We start from the raw sequence: 15,425 nt of genomic DNA on the forward strand, positions 1-15,425 counted from the left end.
TTGAGAAACAAAATAAGAACTTTATTTTTACTTCCCTCTTTAGAAAAGTGGAACTCTTCAGGGAGGGATATAAGAGTATGTTTATGTAAAAAGCTCCCTTAATTTTCGACAAAAAATCATCTAAAATTTTTCACATTTGTTTAACTACACGCTGTCTCTATATACATAGTAAATAAAGTACAATATAATACCTTTTAATGGTACCTATATAGAAAGCACTGAACCCGATTTTGATTTGATTTTTGACTCTGTGTGTATGTTAGCTTGATATCAACGCATTTAGTATACGTGCTATAATAATAGTTCGTGACGTGATATATATTTAAAATCATTTGTCTATATAAAGCTTCCGTGCTTCTTGCGCGCGCAGTATATAGCATATGCATAATTACATTATGCATACATTATTTGCATTACGTAATATATAATAAGCCAGCATTTTGTAAATAAGCATAAATAATTCAAACATTTTTTATCACCAAAATTTTAATTTATGAAATACAATATTTCATTATTGAATAATCTTATTCTGAAGTGCGATACAAGTCGATATCTATTTTTATAGAACAAATTATTTCATATGAAAAAGAAAACTTGTACGTATATTTTGTTATTCAACTATTTTGTATCTTACAAATTATTATTTAATCTTAAATTAGTAAAATGCTACATATTGTAAGAATTGTGCAATTCTTCGTATGTGACGAGAAGCCATAAAACGGCACACCTAATCCTAAACCGAATACGTAATACGGTTCTATTTAATTATAATCATGATTCATTTAGTGTGCCCAGTTCTGCAATCGAAAATAAAATTCAAAAAACACATCTCATCGGTTTCCATTTGTAAAACATTTGACTACAATGTGTCCGAAGAGATTATTATAAATCTATTTCAACTTTAATAAATTAAATATTAAAAAGTTTAAAATAAATTATAAATGCATTGATATACCATAGAAAGCTTTAAAATATATCGCGCATCTGTCAAATTTATATTTTTTATTTACAATATTAATACTTCCGAAGTGAGAGTTGTGAGCATATCGATTTTATAGAGATATTACGCGACGATGAGTTGACGTTAATGTATTTTACGACAGAAGAGTATATAATTAATCGTCGGCTATCAGGCTTTGCGATACATGCGACAGCTTATGAATTAATTAATGCTCATTCTCGAATTTAATCCCGTTAATTAATATCCATTCGTCTATTTGTAATACTTGTCATTGCATACAGTCTGATAATAACTGTATGCACTTTAAGACACTGCTTATTTCTATGTACATTTAATACAGTGTGCGACACAGATTTAATTCGCAAAATTCATTTCAACTTAATACATACACATATACATATAAATAAAATATATGTATTACATTTATATTTAATATTATTCTAATTCTATTAAAATATACACAATGTCAATTTAAGTTACATCATTTATAAAAAGTATAAAAAATTAAATTATTATTATTATAATGATATAATTTTGTTTTATTATTAAAATATAGCGTATATTATATAAAACATTTAAAAGAAAATTAAGTTTGAAAAGTTCTTAAATCAGAACGAGCTTTTCTCGAAACTTTGAGTTACTACATTTTTAAATTAAATTATTCATAACTGCTTCAAAGAAATCTAAGATATCTCTTCTTTTATCAACATTTTCAAAAAAACTAATTTATATAAATCTCGAAATATACCATTCATATTATAATATGACATTATTTCTCTCATTTATTCTTTTTCTGCGATGCTGATAAAATGATGCGACAAATTTTAACAGAGCTTAGTCAAGTAGAAAGGAAATTCGTGTAATCCGCTTGACTTTTTCATAAAAGACTTTTTTAAATCGTTTGGCGCTCTGAATCGTGTTACACACAAAACGAGATATAATATTCGTGTATTACACGAATGGATTCAGTATTATTAGATCATTTACTTAATGGCTCATTTGAATAATCCTCAAGATCAATTTTTTAAACAACAAATAATGATATTCTCCAATTTGCAAATTTTACATAATTGGAACATAACATACATAGTATTCACGAATTGCAAAAAAGATACGAAAACATAAAAAGGGTTACGTCACTCTTAACGTCGTATTCGAACTGCATTGTTTGATGCGGAAATCCGTAGAACACGTACTAAGTATAATTTTTTTCACTTAATTCAGCGATATTACACTCCGTAGTTTATAAGTAGTGCAGAGTTAACAAAATGCGATTGTTTGTTTCCACACACTTACGTTAAAAATTGAATATCTTCGACAAACAAGACAAGACAAATAAAACTCCTAATTCACAGACGTAGCGAAAATGAATAACTACGTCTCCGCAAATAATCAAGTTGCACAGTCAAAGAACCGCAGAAAGTGCTAAATCAGTAAATATAAAAAGAACGTCAAGGTTGAATTAATTTTAAATACAACATTTTGAGAAAATTTAATTTAATTTTTTAGCTAACTTTAAAACGTTGAAGTCTGAGAATACTTTTGATTTTCAAAATAACTTTTATTCTTCTTTGAAAGAAAATTAAAATTAGTCGAAAAGGAGTAGTTTTCTGTATTTTCATATTTTTTTTTAACGCGAATACAAATAACGTCGATAAATAATCAAAACGTTCATTCTCGAGACCTGTCCAAAAACGCTGACCTAATGCACTTAAAATTAATGCAATGGAAAGATTCGTTCGCAGTTAATCGATTCGTAAAATATCGTGCGTGCAACTCAGTGCTTGTCTGCGATCGATATTTCCCGTGAGAGTAAATGAAATGAGCGTTCAATTTCGTAAAACGGAAGAGCCTGCCGATCTCCCGTCTAATGATGTGCCGATCAAACGAAATATCTGTTCACGAAACGTCGCGATGCACTTCTAGACATGGCCCACGCATTTGGCATTTCGAAAGACAGGAATATAAATATTATATAATCTTCCTCGCGTTTATTTCTTTACGGAAAATATTATAATGCAGAAAGTAAAAAATAAAATATTAGAGAAGCAACTTATGTACATCGTGTTTTGTATGTAGCATATTATAATTCAAAATTGGAATAATTTATGAAGAGTTACTTTACGAGGCAAATCTTGCACATTATAAAAAATGAAAAAAAATGTAAAAAAAACTTGGCAAGTATAATAAATATTTTAAGCACATTTTGCAAATATCGGACATAAAACATATAATGAATCTTGCTAAATAAATAATGAAAAATGAGAGAAATCTTTTAAGTAGATTTTGTTATAATTAGATTACGTATAGAGACATTGTATTTTAATGTTCTGAATAACTCGTATATTAATAAGGTATCTTTTTGTCTTTCGTTTTATATTTCTCTTAAAAACTTTTATTTTTAAATATGTTTTATATATATGTATATATATATTTCATATTTCTATTTTTTCTTTGCGCTTTTTTTATATCTTATATATATCCTCATCTCGTTTTTATAGTTCATTGTGCCTCGACCCTTGCACCTGCGCCTCGATGTACAGGGTGTAGGAGAGCGCGTTGCGCTTAGCAACAACCGCACGTTTTTATGTAACCATCGGGAAGAAATCGAATTCCGACAAAATGTCGACAACGTGTCTGTCGTCAAGCGTTTGCAAGTTTTTAATGCAATTTTTTTGTTCGTAAAAAAAAATGTCTCACGGAATTTTGCCCTCTTTCACGTTATATACTATGGATAAAGTATACTAAAATTTGATATCTATCTCTCTAGACGATATCCTGTAACCCTTATGCGACTCGGGGTTAATGGACGTTATATATCGAGATTACTTAATAGCTATGAAACTATGAGATATAATTTCAATTCATCGACAAGTGTGACATAATGATCCGTGATTATATCTGTAAGCGCGTTTTATTCGACTCGTTTTACGCAACATGTTAACAATGCGCAGAAAAAGTTTCTTCTGCATTCTACAATCTCGCGATCTCGCGGATTATTGATGTGTAGGTTGGTTTATTTTCGGTTTACAAATAAGACGACATTATTTGATTCAAGTATCGAGATTAATTATAAATGCATTCCTAAAAAAAAAAAATATAAAAATTTATTTCTTTGAATATTATATATTATATAATTATATTTATTTTATATATAAAATTTAATATAATTGAATTTTATTTCTAAAATATTTTTTATTAATAAGAAAAATTGTTTTTTATAGATTATAAGTTTCTACATGTATGTTAAAGAGAGAGCTTCACAGTTTATTTATAAATTATGGAAAGAGTTCTATTCATATATTGTAAAAATAACATAAAAATATGCTAAATGTCATTGATCCAATTTTAAATCTGCATGGTTTGCGCAATCACAATAGCTTTTCTGCATTTAACATCAATTTCGACATTTTGCGCAGTTGTCGATATCAAAGTTACTCGTAATAAATGGGTTAATTTTCGCCGAAATTACATTTATGTAAACTAATGCTAAAATTGCAAACTAATGCTAAAGGATTCACAATCGACAATAAAAAACATTATTAATTGTGATTAAAATTAACTGATGCTGACAATTTCACAAAATGCTGCGCGACGTTCGATCGGCGTAGTAAACAGAAATTGCGTTCTAGAAATACTGAGAGTATCTCTATAAGGTTTTTGGTTTATTTGAAGAATTTTGCAGATTAATTTTAAAATATTTTGATTTTTCAAAATAAAAATTAACAAATTTGATGATAGCATGTGTTATTTCGGCGAATATAGGATAACCCTAGAGAAAAATATTTTAAGGGGTAATAAATATTTTCGCAATAATTTGGCAGCATAGTTTGAAAATACGTAAACACTGCAAATGATAAAAAAAGTAATAAATGTAGCACCGTTTACTAATTAGTTTTAAATTCACTATTTTATATATATATAATTCATATACAGTTACAGAAACAATTCCTTAAACTTAGAAATTAGAAAAAATTCTGCAACATTGAACCGCAAAATCATTCACAGAAATCTGTTCTTAATATATGCAAAACACCCATCAAAATATCGATCCCTCCTGTTGGGGGACACCCTACGCACAATTAATTTTAAACGACCGATGGTGCGCAAGATACAGTCGAAAGTAATTCGCAGAGGGATCTCGTCGAATCTGGAGGCTGGAGATGCACTCGCGACGGATGTCAACGCGCGTGAGTCATGTCATGTCAATCATACCTGATAATGTACGAGACGAGGAAATTCATGACGAGTGCAGGCGGAAAAAGAAGAGGCTGATCGCGACACAGACGCTACACAAGTGAGACTGAATCTCCGCCGCGATCCTCGGTAAGCCCTCTCTCTCTCTCTCCGTCCGTCGTCCTTCATCACCACCCTCCTCTTCGCAACCCTTCTCCTCGCGACCCTCCGCTTCGCAACCCCTGACCGCCTCACTAGCGCGCTCGAACACGCCGCCTCCCCCGGCTGACAACGGGAATTGAGGGAACTCTCGAATTTCGCGTCGGGTCCTAAACGAGTCCGACCGAATTTTCTGGATTCTACAAATTCGTAATCGATTACCGGACGGATTCTTTTTCCACGCGTTACAAACGTCGGAAAACTTTCGAGAGAGAGAGAGAGAGAGAGAGTGCGAGGGATGAAAATTGGTCCAGAATTGCGGTAAACCAAAATCGATATTAAAAAGCTTTAAAGAGAATGGGACGTAAATTGATCAAGCTTCGTGAAATCAAAGAAATGATAGCAATACGAATAATGCATTGATAGATATGTAAGTTTGAAAGCTTTTACGCCGAAGAAAGTCTTTCAAAACAGACTCGAAGAAAATTGAGAATTTTTGTATTTAAAACAATAATTTAATCAGTAATATAATTTTTGGATACTGATAATTATATATAAATGTAGATATAATATAAAAATTTTATACTATTAGATGTTATATTTGATGAAAGAAATGATGAATGAATTTTGAAATTTTATGATGATGAGTTTGCGAATTAATTCAAAAATCTCCAATTTAATTAATTAATGAATAAATAATCAAGCTTCTCCTATAAAATGATAAAATACAATAAAATATTGCTAATACTTGAAGTAAAACTACTTATACAGTACGCACGCATATAGTTAAACTGCAGTGTCACTTATTTAATCTTTTTACACTCTCAATTCTCGTTTTAATCCCGACAATTACCTATTTCATTCTATCATGCAAAAATATGTACCATCACCATAAAAATATCCAAGAAAACCCACTAGAAAAAACGACGTGCAATTTTCCATCGCTATCTCTGTCTTTCTTCCCACTCTCTCTCTCTATCTTTTTCGCGGTATCGTAATATCTTCTCTCTCTTCTCGTTTTCCCCGTCGCCAGCATATCCCCACCATCGAAACTTGCTCCAAACTTATCCCCTCCATCGTACACAAACCCCCTTGACAGCAGAGATCGCGTGCACGAGGGCGCATGCACTACCCTCGAGGAATCAATAGACTGTCCCGGTCACGTGAATCGCGAGCTGGAGGAGGGTGGACAAGGGGAGGCGAGCGAGAGAGGGATCGAGGATCTAAGCGAGTCTAGGAGGGATTGAGGACGAGAGAACCGAGAAAAGGGTGGGGAGAGAACGGCGGCTACGGTCGCGCGGAGGTCGCCCGAGGGTTTGTTGACGATTATACAAAGCGCGCGTATGTGGGTAAACAGCGACACGAGACCGTCCGATGGAAATGCATAATGTAAGCATTTCCTGCTCATCGCGGGGTGGGCGAAAAGGGCAGGGGGACAAATCGGCAATGGAATGAGGGTTATTGCGCACCATCTCCGCGACGGAATACCTCGGACGCACAAACGATCGGCGTCTATCTTAACCCTCCCTCCTCCCAGATGCACCGACTAGGGGTTGAAATGTGCGTCGAGTCTAACCGTCCTTCGAAGAGACGTAAATGTCTGAAATTATAGTATTTCTAGCGTTTCTATATGATTTTTCTTTCTTTTTGTTTATCATTTTTTCTCTCTTTAATTATTCTCTAATTATTCTTATGAATAATTAATATATTTTACGTTTTAAAGTATATTTTTGATAATATCGTATTTTACGTATTTACATACGCGATTACTTTGTATATAAATATGTATAGAGTAAGAAGTTAAACATTATGTTTTAATGGGAGAACTTTCTCCCCTTTCTCTTTTTTGATAAATAAAATATTACTGTTACAAAAAATATCAAGAAAATAGTTTCTAAGATTTTTGTTTCGGCATTTTTAGATTTTCTACATCTACTCTTTAATTAAAATTACGTATGATTAAATTAGATTTAATTAGATTTAACAAGACGAAGATTTAATCAAAGATTAAATCGTGCATCGGGGAATTAATCCACTGGCTCTTGATCACCTGATCATCTAACATTCCGTTTACTCGAGAGACGTATGATTTAATTAGCCGATGAATACAATTATTTATTCATTTAAACAGTTCACAACTTCTTCACATTTTGAGGATTAAATTTGTATAAATGCATATGGATAAAGACCTATGAAAAAGCACATTTTTTTGATTCAATTATAAACTTTTTAAAATTAAAATTTTTATCTTTTTATAATTTCTTATTGATTTTCAAATTTTTCTTATCGATTAATGTTGATGATATTAAAATTTAACGTATTTTAAATTGAATAGAGCTCACTTAAATTTTGCTTTGTTATTCGCTTGAATAATGATTGTATGGCGTTTTAAGGAATTAAAATATAAATTTTTGGAGCCTAAACCTTTGTGCGCAACATCTGGCATCGATTGTGTTCAAACTGCGTAATTTTCACGAGGGGATACGTGACCTTCAACTTCAGATCCTTTTCTGCAGGAAGGGATCCGGCCCTCCCTGTTCGTCCTCGAGACCCCATTAAAGCCAACGAATCCCATGAATGGAATAGTGACTTCACTCTTCTCGTCATTCTGGAAACCTACGCGGCAACGCGTTGCGTAATTATTCTCGGAATTTTTTGCATCTTTTTTTATATTTTTGCTTTTATTTTTAATTTTGATGAATCACTTTATTAGATTTTAAAATTATCGATTTCACTAATTTATTTGTCTCGGTGATTTATTATTATATATATATATATATAATTAATCATTCAAATATCAAATACATTTGATCAACATGTTTTTCCTATTTAAATAATTCCTTGCTCAAACTAAAAAAATATTTTTTTTTACTATTTATAATTATTTATCAATAAAAAACAATTAATTATCGAGTAATTATTGAATAAAAATAATTTGACATATGCAATGTCTTAAGATTTAATTAGAACTAATATAATAAATATAATAAATAAAGAAAACAAATAATATGCACTTTTGTATCTACAATATTATGTACGATGTATATTTATATCAAAATATACTTTATCTCTATATACTTTATCTCTATATACTATATAGGAAGTAAATAATATTTATCACAACTTCACACAGAGTACATAACTTGCAAAAGACGTGACGACGAATATTTTTTAGAAATTAATTTTACGCTTTTTCTCGGATCTTCTTAAAAGTAATGTCATGATTTCGGGATTAATGGAATGATAAAAATGAAATAATAGATAAAAGAAAAATAAAGTAGAATATGAATCCGTGAGTATATTTAAATCTCGAGCGATTTTTTTGCAAATTCCTATCTTGTCTCTTAGAAATTCGCGAAAAATTTCGTTTCACCCTCAAGCACGCTTTGCCGTTCGTTGTCAGCGAATGTATTAGTGATGGGAATAGAACACGTGCGGACAATGACCCCGTATGCAGCGTTGCGCATATGCACGTAACTAGCGAGCGCATGCATATATACATGCATATATGCCGTCACTTGGATAGCGAGCTTTTCGTACTACGTGCTTGTATCGATTATATATGACGCTTCGCGATGCAAATTAATGAGGAATGCGACTCGAACGCGAGATTAATCAGCATTTATTAATATTTGCCGAGCGATCTCTTTCAAATACGCTATATTACTTTTTTCTTACAGTATAAGCTAATATAAGTTACAAGTATTAGCTACTTGTTAGAGAAATGCGAAAACTGCAATATGATAACAAATCTTTTTACGACGTATATAATATAATCGTCTCTCATTTCTCAAATTTTCGTTGATGGAATAAAATTATAGAATCATTATGTTATATAATACATTTGAAATTTATCTTTACATATACGTACAATCATATTTCATTTTATATTTCCTGGACATTCGAAATCACGCAAATTATTCATAAATTATTATTATTATTATTATTATAAAATGATTTGAAACACGAAACAACACGTGGAAATCGTTCGATCTGTTAGGTATATATTTTAATATTATAGATATTATTTGCACGATATAAAAATATTGTTGCAATCCAAACATAAACATTTGCAGAAAGCAAATCTCTACATATTGTTACAGTTCCATTGAGTTCAATGGAAATACATTCTCAAGGATCAATGCCTGGAAAGTCGAGATAAAAGTTTTCCTTTTTTTTTGCGCGGAGAGATACATAGGTAGAGAGAGGGATCGGAGAAAAGTCGCGTGTGTAATAATTTGCACGCCTCATTGTCGCACGCGGATTGTCAATCGTCAGCCAAGTGAAAGGAATGCCGCAAACTGCTGCAGAAACACACGAATTGCATCCAGGTCGAAGATGTAATCCGGATCGATTTCACATCTCCCGGAGAGCGAACCGCGCTCTTGCGACGAGAGATATCTCCGGAAAAGCGCACGCGACGCGGAATTTCCCGGTTGCATAGGCAATATGCAATTACATTGCCTATGTCGCGTCTTTGACATACCGTGCATATACGAGTACGATACGAGTTCGATCGATATGGTGGCTCGTATCGAGATAATATTTTAAATTCATTGCCTTTGAAATTTAATATGTAACATTTTTTGTTTGTCTTTGTTGGCTTCGTAAAATGTAAATGCATTATATTGTAACGAAAATGTGTTTCTGTGTTTATTTATTTATTTTTTTATATATAATTATCTCTCTGATTTATCACAATCACCAGATGGTTTCTCTTTTTATTTAAATTCTATTTTAATAGTAAACCAAAAATATATATTTTAAAATAATATTGTAAAATAATATTAAAAAGTATTTATTATGAAATAATTGTGGAGAATTTTAATATATATAAAAATAACTTCAAAATAATATATATTGCAATATTAATATTCAAGCCATATATATATATATATATATATATATATATATATATATATATATATATATAAGAGAAGAGAAGAGAAAGACAATTTAAAGTTTAAAAGTTATATATTGAAAAATTTATCACACTATTAATTTAATTATAATTTAATTATAATTATAATTTAAAATTATGATTTAATTATAATTTGAAATTTGTACGCGATAAGATGAATCATAACTTTTCTCGACATCATCGCTAAAGAAAAATCATCTCGAAAGCGACCGCAGAAATTCAGATTAAAAGACCTCTGTATATAATCTATGTATATACGCTATTCTTTTTCTGTTTTTCATTTTAGATAAGAAAACACATAAAGCGCATTTGAAATATCTAAATCTAAATTGACGGGCGCCGATGAAAAGTAAGTCGTACACTTGCAACCTTGCGTGCATTTTCAATTACGCACAATCATTTCCCAACCTAACAATAGCTAAAAAATAATATATGTATATGTATACAATGTAGCTTTACATATATTTATTTATTTTTCTCCCATTAGAACTGCATTATAAACAAGAGTAAAAAAAAAGATATGGGGAACAGATGCAATTATACAAATAATTTTTCTGGGAGAGAGATCGTAGTTATACAATATACTTTCCATCAACAAACACCGTTGTATAAATGTTGGCCGCGTCGACACTTACCTCGTCACCGGAGAGTCGCCGGACGATTGGACACGAATAAGCGTCGTCGGTCCTCCGCTCGGACAGGTGATCCACGCAGCCTCTTTCCTCAGACAGCGAACATGTCACAAGGACGAGGCGGTCTGGCGCCGACAATGTCGCGCGTCAGCTTCAGCTCCATCATCCGCGGCGGCACATCGCCGCCGACACGAATGCTGATCGATATACTAACACAACGACGACCACGACGAGGAACGCCGTGAACGTTGCTCCGCGAGAATATAAACGCGAGAGAGAATCGGCCGTGTTAATACGCGCGAAAATACCTTTACTCCGTTCGTACGTGTATAGCTTTGACAGGTAGAAGAGAGCCGCCACCGCGCCCGTATACGCGACCTGTTGTGCACGCGCGTACGTTCCGCACGCGTTTCCGCAGCTCCGAATACCGTGTCGCGAATCACAGCGAGAGACGGGGCAGTACCGGCGCGGGAGCGCGTTCCGCCATGTTGTTTCGCGCAATTAAAGGGGATCGACCCTTTTCAGCCGCGAGAGAGTGGCCGGCCACCGTCCGGCTTTTTTATCGACCGATGACAGACTCTGTTTATCTCATTATTTTTTTATAAGAATGTCATTATTCATTCTTGTGTATATCGCGAATTTTTTATTTCTGCAATTTAATCGCATCGGTGAATTTTTTATTCCGTCTCTTCTCGTGCTTCGAAAAAAATATTTCTACGTATAATTTGTATATTATCATATATAATATATTTAATATATATTATATAGTGTTAATGATATTAATTTTGTTGATTTAACTGTTGAATTCCTGTTGTTATATGCCCATTTTTTAATTATTTTTTTTTGTAAATTTTATGAAAATGGAAGGTTATATGATACCTTAAATATTTTACCTCGAACTTTATCTCGATCGCTTCGCTGGAGCAACGTTCGACGTATATCCGCGAGAAAATCGGCTCTACAACTGTCTATTATAATATTTAATGTAACTTACATGTTAAATATATAACACAAATAATAACGAAAATCAAATGCACTCGTGCCGAAAGTGTCCCGTGTTGCAACCGCCAAAACTGTTAAGGCTCGTGTACAAAGAATCGCGCGGCAGCCAATCAGAAACGTCAGCCAATCAGGCGCTCGCATGTCTAGTGACTTTGCTCGATTTCCGTTCTCTATCGCATGACGTAGTTTCGGATCACTGTATCGTCCGGCTTTTTTATCGATTTCGCCGGAAAACTCATCTCGACTGATCGATCATTTAGCCAGACTGTTTATTATCTCATTTTTTTCATGCAATTGTTTATTCATTTGTGCATGCACATCGCGAAATTTGTAATTTTGCAATTTAATCAAGCTATTCAATCTTTTATTTCCGTCTTCTCATGCTTCGACAAAAATATATTTTTCCTATTTTAATGTATGATTTGTATTATCATGATATATTTAATATATATTATATAGTATTAATAATATAAATTTTATTAATACAAGATTTAACTGTTGAGTCTTTGTTTTTATATGGCCATTTTTCTTTAATTCTTTTGATCTTTTTTGAAATTCTGTGTTAAAAATTGAAGGTTAAATAATATATCTTATCTTAATGAAATATTTTACCTCGACCTTCATCTCGAACGCTTCGCTGGAGCAACGTTGACGTATATACGCGAGGAAATCGGCTCTACAACTGTTTATTATAATATTTAATGTAACTTACATGTTATAACACAAACAATAATGAAACTCAAATGTGCTCGTGTCAAGAGTATCCCGTGTTTTGACCGCCAAAACTGTTAATACTCGTGTACAGAGAATCGCGCGGCAGCCAATCAGAAATGTCAGCCAATCAGGCGCTCGCATTTCTAGTGACTTTGTTCGGTCGCGATTCGATGCTTGGTTTCCGTTCTCTATTGAATGACACAGTTTCGGACCGTATCGACTACAATGGTATCGCGAATTTTCTGAACCGACGTGAGTCCTCGTGTCCTTTCCGGTTAGAAGTCCAAGATGGTAAGGTGCTATGGGTCGTGAAATCTGTCTTCATCACGCGTATGTGATGTGAATCTTTTTGATACACGAGAGAAAATTCGTTGTACACATTATCGTGTGATCGATGAGACGTTTATAAATTCTTATATCCGTCTTATTGCTAGGAAAATAATTGTTACATCTTGATGCGCTTGCTCTGCTTTGGTCTTTTTTAATGAATGCTTCTTGACTTCTTCTGATGCTTCTCATTGCATTATTATTTTCAATGTTTTTTTCACTAATTTTCTGAAAAAAACCTACAATTTCGCTCGCGTTTAAATTAATTGATTCAATTGAAGTGGAATTAAATGTTACCTAAATTTGTGCATAACCTAACTTTTTTGTCAACGTAGAAAAAAGTGCAATAAGATTGTTGTAAATATTAATGTTCTGTGTAAATTTAAGAGATTTGAATAATTTTTTTAGTTAAAAGAACAGAAGACTTTAGAAAAACTATAATTACAAAGTTATTGATTCAAACATGTAATATGTTATTTATTAATAATTTTGCACACTTGACTGTGATAAAATATTTTGATTTATTAAATCTATATTATCTAGTTTTTAGAAAATCTAATTTTTTAATGGAAAAATTTACATACTAATCTTATCATTTTTCTTCTAGGCTCGTGGTCCAAAGAAGCATCTCAAGCGTCTCAATGCGCCTAAAGCATGGATGTTGGATAAACTTGGGGGTGTATATGCCCCCCGACCATCCACTGGTCCACACAAACTCAGGGAATCTCTCCCTTTGGTTATCTTCCTTCGTAATAGATTGAAGTATGCCTTGACTAATTGCGAAGTTACTAAGATCGTAATGCAACGCTTGATTAAAGTTGATGGAAAGATTCGCACTGATGCCAACTATCCTGCTGGTTTTATGGGTAAGTGCTTTTATTATCTTTTACACATATTTTATATTATTTTGTATAAAAGAAATTAAAATAGGTCACATTGAAGCTATTATATAATTGCAATAGGCCAAGAATAAATTCCTTTATAGTTGCTGATTATCATTATAGATTTTTCGTATTATCTAAAAAAGAAACAACAAATGTTATAAACTCATTAAGTATATCATAATTTATTATAATAAATATTAATGTATTATAATAAATATTACAGATGTTATTACAATTGAGAAGACAGGTGAATTTTTCCGTTTGATTTATGACGTGAAGGGACGTTTCACCACTCATCGTATTACTGCTGAAGAAGCAAAAGTAATTATCTTACAATAATTGTTAACAATAATTGTTTAATATCATATGCAACTATTTATAAGTATTAGTGAAGTATTTGTAAAGTATTAAATATAAAGTATTATGTTCTATATTTATATATAACATTGTATTTTACAGTACAAATTGTGCAAGGTAAAGCGTGTTCAGACTGGTCCCAAAGGGATACCATTTCTGGTAACACATGATGGCAGAACAATCCGCTATCCCGACCCTGTCATAAAAGTCAATGATACTATTCATCTGGATATTGCTACTGGCAAAATTTTGGATTCCATCAGATTTGATTCCGGTGATTATTTTTCTTAATGTTAAAATAATAATATTTTTTTTTAAATAATAAATTAATTAATTATTATAAAAAATACTACACATATATATTAAAGAAAAAAGAAATTATTGTGAATATAATTCTCTTTTGTTTATCAGGCAATCTATGCATGATTACTGGTGGAAGGAATTTGGGTCGTGTTGGTACTGTCGTCAGTCGTGAACGTCATCCTGGATCTTTCGACATTTGCCACATAAAAGATGCGCAAGGACATACCTTTGCCACAAGGTACATGAAATGTGTTTTACTTTTATAAATTTTAATGTTTATTAAGTGTTATTGATTTATTTCTAATTATAAGTATATTAATTTTGTAATTATATATCTCTGGCTTTACAGTACACATTTTATTTAAAAAAAGAACTTGCTTTACGGTATCATTAATTACATTTACGTTTTAACAAATCTACAAGGTTTTATATATTTTTTAAAAGATTATGGCCATATCGAAGCTATGATACATATATATATTATGTATTATGGTCAAAAATAGGCCAAGATTAAAGAATAAAGAATACATTCCTCTTCATATGGTCACTGACTATCTTTATAGATTTTCAGTATTACCCTCAGGGGAAACAACACATGTTTATTTTAACAGTTATTAAAACAGTTTATTTTTAGCAATAATAATAAACGTTTAAATTGTTTTCAATATGCAATGTAATTTTCCAGATTGAATAATGTCTTCATCATTGGCAAAGGCACAAAAGCTTATGTGAGTTTACCAAGAGATAAAGGTGTCAAACTGTCGATTGCCGAAGAACGTGACAAGAGATTAGCGGCGAAAGGAGTAAACTAATATGTAAATTTTCAAGAAAATATTCAATAAACCGAGTTTATCTTGGTAATTTTTAATACTTCGTCGTTTTCAACATACACTTAAAATCCATCATAGTAATCCATTTTCCTACTTCGACAAACTAATAATATTACCTCTATTATTAAAAACTGTTAAATGATAATGTAATGTTATTCT

At 32.0% G+C, this 15,425-nt stretch overlaps 1 protein-coding gene across 1 annotated transcript; it reads left to right on the forward strand.

Annotated features, from left to right (window-relative positions):
• Positions 1-12,772: 12,772 nt before the first annotated feature.
• On the forward strand, positions 12,773-15,306 carry RpS4 (ribosomal protein S4). The gene is made up of 6 exons (XM_029301427.2): positions 12,773-12,856; positions 13,500-13,758; positions 14,000-14,097; positions 14,236-14,407; positions 14,545-14,674; positions 15,122-15,306. Exons 1-6 carry the CDS (start codon positions 12,854-12,856, stop codon positions 15,246-15,248), a joined length of 789 nt encoding a protein of 262 aa, XP_029157260.1. The 5' UTR covers positions 12,773-12,853; the 3' UTR covers positions 15,249-15,306.
• Positions 15,307-15,425: the final 119 nt, after the last annotated feature.

This window comes from Nylanderia fulva, unplaced genomic scaffold (genome assembly GCF_048542155.1).
Source record: "Nylanderia fulva isolate GAGA-0341 unplaced genomic scaffold, ASM4854215v1 Scaffold23, whole genome shotgun sequence".
NCBI classification, from domain to species: domain Eukaryota; kingdom Metazoa; phylum Arthropoda; class Insecta; order Hymenoptera; family Formicidae; genus Nylanderia; species Nylanderia fulva.